The sequence below is a fragment of the Cebus imitator genome, unplaced genomic scaffold (genome assembly GCF_001604975.1).
Source record: "Cebus imitator isolate Cc_AM_T3 unplaced genomic scaffold, Cebus_imitator-1.0 Scaffold22, whole genome shotgun sequence".
NCBI lineage: Eukaryota > Metazoa > Chordata > Mammalia > Primates > Cebidae > Cebus > Cebus imitator.
In genome coordinates this window covers 294,641-302,172 of record NW_016107337.1, presented here as the reverse complement: position 1 = coordinate 302,172, position 7,532 = coordinate 294,641, and the positions used below count along the sequence as shown (strand labels likewise).

The 7,532-nt window shown below is 32.7% G+C and overlaps 1 protein-coding gene across 1 annotated transcript in view; it reads right to left on the bottom strand.

The window, feature by feature from the left end:
- CNGB3 (cyclic nucleotide gated channel subunit beta 3) overlaps nucleotides 1-7,532 on the bottom strand; it is a 158,980-nt gene that overhangs the window by 63,482 nt on the left and 87,966 nt on the right. Inside the window, exon 8 of the mRNA XM_017521803.2 lies at nucleotides 2,175-2,261. Within this exon, the coding sequence (XP_017377292.1) occupies nucleotides 2,175-2,261 (87 nt within the window). The remainder of the gene's footprint in view (nucleotides 1-2,174; nucleotides 2,262-7,532) is intronic.

Here is a 7,532-nt window from a genome sequence, read left to right as displayed (position 1 = left end):
AAAAAAAAAAAAAAAAAAAAAAAAAAAAAAAAAAAAAAAAAAAAAGTGTATGTTATAGTAATGACTATTTAACTAGAAATATACACAAAAGATTTGTTTTTACAGAGTTCCTAAGTAGGAAAAAACTTCTTCACTCAGATTATGATAATTTTGATGTGTGGTAATTTGTTTATTGTGCTCTTTATAGAAGTTTGCGCAAAGGCATGATTTTAAATTTAGCTTAAGTGTTCACTAAAAGGAAAACGTATATTCTTCATTTGTTTTCTCATTTATAACTTGGAGACATCTAGATGTTAAATATTTATCCTAGAGAATTGTGTATTAAAATGACACCCTTGTAAATAAGTAAAATGAATGGACTATGAAGCTTAGAAAAGAAGATTAATGCTGACCGTCAGGATCTCCTGTAATTAAACGTCTAATGGATAGAGAGCCCTTTTGGACATTTTAGGATTACAGAGATGGGGAACGAAGAGTTGGCATTTTATAAACTTTTGTCATAATGCCCGATAAACTCCTAAATCTATAGAAGCCTAAGCATTTCTGAAAATTGGTCATCTCCAAGCAGGCACCTTCTGAAATTTCCATGTGAGACTGGAAATTTGATAAGGGATGGCCTGACCGCTAGACAATTTGGAACATTATTGTGTTCTGCCTTAATTTATTTTCACATTCCATGGTCAAACCAGAAGTCTCTAGAGTGGTCTCAGATGTTTGGGAATGCGGGATAAAGAACCTCAGAAGTTGAAAATATCATAGCAGAGAAAGAAACCCTTTCAGCCTGAGGCCTATCCGGTCCATCTGATTGTAATAAAGAATTTAGAGTTAGATATATATGTGGTAGAGTTAAGACACTGCCACTCATCTGCAGTGTGTCTGGACAGATTTCTGCACCATGCTAATTCTTATTTTCCTTGTCTCTAAAACGAAGTTATTGGGAGGAATCAGGGAGATAATGAATATAAAGTTTTAGCAAAGTATGTAGCCTTTGTGTGTATTCAACAGACAGCTGCGACTGTTATTGTCATTGTTGTTGTCAAGATCCACTGGTGGTAGAGGTTATGTTATCTTGTCTTCCCAAGATGCAAAAGAGGTAATTAACTAAAATTTATAAAAATCTTTTGGGATCCCTTTAAGAAGGTTGTTTTTAGAAATATATTGTTGCTATTGTTAAAGATTTACATGAAATTTCAATTTCTGACTCTCCTCAAATTCTTTTTAGGTATCCAATGAAGCGATGGGTTATAAAGTATTTATGTCTTATAATCTTTTTGAATAGATAATACATTCACATAGTCCAAAAACAATATGAAATATATACTTTCAAGAGTCTCATTCTTACTCTTGCCCCTATCCATTTTGATTTTCCTTCCTGCTTTCCCTTCCCACCTCAGGTAACCACTTTTATGAGCTTCTCTTTATACCTTTTCAGTGTTTATGTAAATATAGAAAAATTGAATATTTTTCCTTTTTGTTATACAGAAGGTAGCATTGTTTTATAAACTGTTCTGTAACTAGCTTTTTAACTTAACAATTTATCTTGAATTTTTTTATATAAGTACATAAAAAGTTTCCTCTTCTTTGTTTAAAAGCTACAAAGTGTTCTATTATATAAATAATAAAAATGTATTTCAGTATATTTAACTAGTTTCCACCTGACAAACATTTGAGTTGAATTCAAGTATGTAAGTAAATGTGATGTGAAAATAGGCACTCACTTGTGAAAGCATGTATGTGATGTAAAAGTACATTTGTATTTCTTTTTTTGAATTACGGAATTTAAGATGAGTAAGATAATTTAGGGTATTCTAACCTAACCTCTTAATTTTACATCCCATATACCATGCATTCAGCAACTGAAAAAGGACAAATAGAACAAAAAAACAAAATGTATAAAATATTCATCCATAATTATAGTTAAATTCAGAAGTACAAAAGCATCCCCTATTTTAGATTATAAAAATGCCTGTTATGAGATATAAAATGAACACAACCAGGAGCAACTTCCACCAGTAGACATTTTTTCTTCATTCATTAAAAAAATCATAGCATTGATGAGGGCAGAAAGATGGAGAAGAGTTTGGGAAAAATTAAGAATATTGGTAATTTTAAGATACTTTATTTCAAGATTTCTATTATTATAAGTAAAAGTCAATTAAATATATTTATCTTACCTTTAACATCCTATTTGCTCTAAATATTGGATTAAGCCCAAAGAAGAGGTAGCAAACATCAAATGGTATTATTGATGCAACATCCAACTGTTGAAAGAACACATTCACAAATACACTGTGTTTACACGCCTTTCTAGGAATGGATGGATTTACATTGATGTATGTAAAAGTTGACCAGTCACAATGCATTATTTGTTGTTTAATCCAACACTGCTTTCAATTAACTATGTATAGTGCCATTTTAAGGCATATTAGCACTGTGAAAGCTATTTTGTATCCTCCTTCCAATGTATTTCACTTCTACCTCCTTGCCTCTGATCTCTCTTTAGGCACTGCATTTACTGGGATTTTTATTGAGCTGTCACATATGCAATGGGAATAGTTGCCAATGTTAAAATACATTTTAATGGTGTTTTTAGCATGGGGCTCTTGGACTAAAAATCAAGTCCATTCTTGATTTTATTTGAAAGCATTGCGCTTTCATTGCAGTGATATATTTATATGTTTCAGCCAATTCTCCAGTGTTCAGAGTTGATTATATTGTGGTTCATTTAGGCTCTTCAATACTTTCTACTCTTGTTTACTTTGAACCATTTTGTACCAATAAACTGCTTTAAAAGTATCTATCAGAGCCTGTGCAGGCTGAGAGAGGAGAAAAAAGAAATCAATAATGTTTGCAATTATTCTGCAGATCCAATGGGAGAAGGTATTGAAAGTACTTTTACAGTTAAGAAATTTAAAAAGATTGTCGTGCATTAAAATTATTTTGGCCTTATGTTACCCTGGTCATTATGAAATGACAATGTCATGCTTCATGCTTTCTTGATGGCAACAACAATAAGAAATTCTTTTATGTAAAATAATTATTCATTTTTATTAAATTTTGCATGGTCTTAATAGGGTATATTTTAAAATGTTAAGATATCTTAAGACAATTAAGAGCAGTTAAGAACATATTGTAAGCCCACATATATAAAATAGAGAGTTGAGGAAGTCCTAGCCAGAGCAATCAAGCAAGAGAAAGAAATAAAGGGCATTCACATGTAGAAAGAGGAAATCAGACTATCACTGTTCACTGATGACATAATCGTATGCCTAGAAAACCCTAAAGACATCTCCAAAAGACTCTTAGATTTTATAAATTCAGTGAAGTCTCAGGTTATGAAATTAATGTCCACAAATCAGTAGCACTGCTACACATCAATACACATACAAAAATGTCCACGCTGAGAAGCAAATCAGGAACTCAATCACTTCTCAACCACTATAAAACAACAACAACAACAACAACAACAATAACAAATCCGTAGGAATATACTTAACCAAGGAGGTGAAAGATCTCTACAAAGAGAACTACAAAACGATGCTGAGAGAAATCATAGATAACACAAACAAATGGAAACACATCTGATGCTTACGAATTGGATGAATCAATATTGTGAAAATGACCGTACTTACAAAAACAATCTACAGATTCAATGCAATTCCCATCAAAATACCAACATTATTTTTCACAGAATTAGAAAAAACAATTCTAAAATTCATGTGGAGCTAAAAAAGAGCCCTCCCAGCCAGAGCAATCTTAAGCAAAAAGAACAAATCTAAAGGTATTACACTACCAGACTTCAAGTCTGTAGTTAGCAAAACAGCATGGTAGTGGTATAAAAGTGGGTACAGAGACCAATGGAACAGAATAGGGAACCCAGAAATAAGTCAAATACTTGCAGCCAACCAGTATTGAACAAAGCATACAAATACATAAATTGGGTAAAGGACATCTTGTTTAATAAATGGTGCTGGGAAAACTGGCAAGCCACATGTAGAAGAGTGAAACTAGATCCCTATCTCTCACTTTATACAGAAAACAACTCAAGATAAAGACTTGAATCTAAGACCGGAAACTATAAAAATGGTAAGATCAAAAGAGGCAAAGAAGGACATTACATAATGGTAAAAGGATCAATGCAACAAGAAGAGCTAACGATCCTAAATATATATGCACCCAATACAGGAGCACCCAGATACTAAGTTCTTAATGACTTATAAAGAGACTTAGAAAATAGTAGGAGACTTTAACATCACATTGTCAATATTAGACAGATCAACAAGACAGAAAATTAACAAGGATATCTAGGACTTGAACTCAGACCTGGAACAAGTAAACTTAGTAAACATTTGTAGAACTCTCCACCTCCCCCCACAAAAAATTGTAGAATATAACCATGGAAAAACTCTTCTGGACATTGGCCTAGGCAAAGAATTTATGGTTAAAGCCTAAAAGCAAATGCAACAAAAATAAAAATTAATAAATGGGATCTGATTAAAAAAGCTTCTTCACATAAAAAGAAATAATCATCAGAATAAAGAGACAACTCACAGAATGGGAGAAAATATTTGCAAACTATGTATCTGACAAAGGTCTAGTATCCAGAATCTACAAGAAACTCAAATCAGCAAGGAAAAACCAAATAATTTCATCAAAAGCTAGGCAAATGCCATGAATAGACATTTCTCAAAAGAAGTTATATAAATGCCCAACATCAATAGTCATTAAGGCAATGCAAATTAAAACCACAATGAGATACCACCTTACTCCTGAAAGAGCGGCCATTATTAAGAAGTCAAAAAACAATAGATGTTGGCATGGATGTAGTAAAAGGGGAACACATATACACTGATGGTGGGAATGTAAATTGGTAAAACTTTTACGGAAAAGAGTTTGGACATTTCTTAAGCAACTAAAAGTGGATCTACCATTTGATCCAGCAATCTCACTATGGGTATCTACCCAAAGGAAAATTAGTCATTATATGAAAAAGACACATGGTTTATTTCAGTCCAATTCATAATTGCAAATATATGGAACTAACCTAAGTGGCCATTGACCAATGAGTAGGTAAAGAAAATGTGGTATATGTGCACCATGGAATAATACTCAGCCGTAAAAAGGAATCAATGTCTTTTGCAGCAACTTGAATGGAATTGGAGGTCATTATTCTAAGTGAAGTATTTAGGAATGGAAAGCCAAACACTGCATGTTCTTAATTATAAGTGGGAGCTAAGCTCTGAGTGGGCAAAAGCATACAGAGTGATATAATGGACTTTCAATACTCAGAAGGTGGGGTGTGTTGGGGGGTGGCGCAAAAACTGCATACAATGTGTACTACTCTGGTGATGGATGTCCTGAAATGTCATAATTCACCACCAAATAATTCATCCATGTAACCAAAAACCACTTGTAACCCGAAAGCATAGAGAGTTGAGATAATTAATTGCCTAACCATTTCAAAGCCTGCTTCTATTGAACAAGAATGGAACTTCTGGCTTGAATTAACCAGATTAGCTATTATAAAGAAATTACTTACTAAAATATTGGTTTAGAAATTGCATCATATCATCAAATCTCATTGATTTTACCATACAAGTATCGATCTTTGCAGCAAGAGGTGTACAGAACAGTAATTAAAATAGTGTATCTAAAAAAAAAAAAAAAAAAAACAGGCACACAGAACTGTTGACCCATCTAATGCTACTCTAAAACCTATAGTTTTTGGCTCAAATCATAATGATCTTTTTACCTGCTTTCTATTCAATTGCTCAATTCCCCTCTCAACTCTTCAATGCAGAAAGTCATTAGTCATTAGCCATTTTAATATTAACACATTGGCACAGATTTTGTAGACAGAGATAAATTATTTCTCATTGAACTGTGGAAAATTGAATTGAAGAAGTATTGACCAACACTAAACTCTGTGCCAGGCAATTTGCAAAGCATGTTGGGGTTGAAGTAGGAGTAAGTTATTGTTTCTATTCACAAGAAGTTACCAAGATAATAGTGGAATGGCCAAGTACAAAACTACAGTCATGTGTCACTTAACAACAGGGATATATTCTGAGAAATGCATTAGGTGATTTCATCATCTGAATATGATAGTGTGTACTACATAAATATAGATGTATTGCCTGCTACACATGTAGGCTCTGTGGTATAGACATAAAAGCCTAGGCTTCTAGGCTACAAGCCTAGGAACATGCTACTGCACAGTATGCTATGTATGTTGCAGTATATTATTGTATGTTACTGTATAGCATGTTACTGTACTGAATACTGTAGGCAATTGTAACACAATGGTAAATATCTGTATATCTAAACATATTTAAACATAGAAAAGGTACAGTTAAAAATATGATATGAAAGGTAAAAAATGGTACACCTGTATAGGATACTTACTATGAATGGAGTTTGCAGGCATGGAATTTGCTCTGGGTGAGTCAGTGAGTGGGTAGTGAGTGAGTGAAGACCTAGGGCATTACTGTATACTACCGTAGACTTTATAAACACTGTACACTTAGGCTACACTAAATTCATTGAACAATATTCTCTCTTTAATAATAAAATAACCTTAACTTACTGTAACTATTTTACTTTATAAGCTTTTGAATTTTTAAAAACTTTTTTACTCTTCTGTAATAACACTTATCTTAAAACACACATTGTACAGTTGTAAAAAAGTATTTTCATTATATCTTTATTATATAAGCCTTTTTTTCTATGTTTAAATGTTTTAATTTTGACTTTTAAGCATTTTTGTTAAAAACTAAGACAAAAGCACACAAATTAGCCTAGGCCTAAACAGAGTCAGGATCATCAATATCACTGTCTTCCACATCCACATCTTGCCCCACTGGAAAGTCTTCAGGCTCCATAATATGGGTGGAGCTGTCAACTCCCATAATAACAATGCCTTCTTCTGGAATACCTCCTGAAAGACTTGCCTGAGTCTGTTTTACAATTAACTTTAAAAAAATTATAGTAGTACATCCTAAAATAACAATAAAGAGGATAGTATAAATACCTAAGCTAGTAACATAGTTGTTTATTGTCATTATCCCCAATATTATGTACCATACATATTTGTATGTACTATACCTTTATATGACTGGCAGCCTAGTGGGTTTGTTTACACCAACGTCACCTGCAAACAGGTGAATAACCCATTGCGCTATAATGTTCAATGGCTATGATGTCACTAGGCAATAGGAATTTTTCAGCTCCCTTATAATCTTATGGGACCATCACCATATATGTGGTATGTCATTGACCAAAATGTCATTACACTAACACAAATTAAATATATAAATTAATTTAGCTCTTATTCAAACTCAGAAAATTAAGAGTTTGGAATAAGCTTTATGGCATTGCAAAGAGTATTCATCATCTTTGTAGAATTTGTCAAAACAGTATAGAGATCTTTTATGAATATGCCTATGTGGCAATTTTTAATAAAAAGAATTAGTTGGAGGTAAAAAAATTAGAAAGGGTTATTAATCATTGTAGATTTCCAACAAGGATCGTTT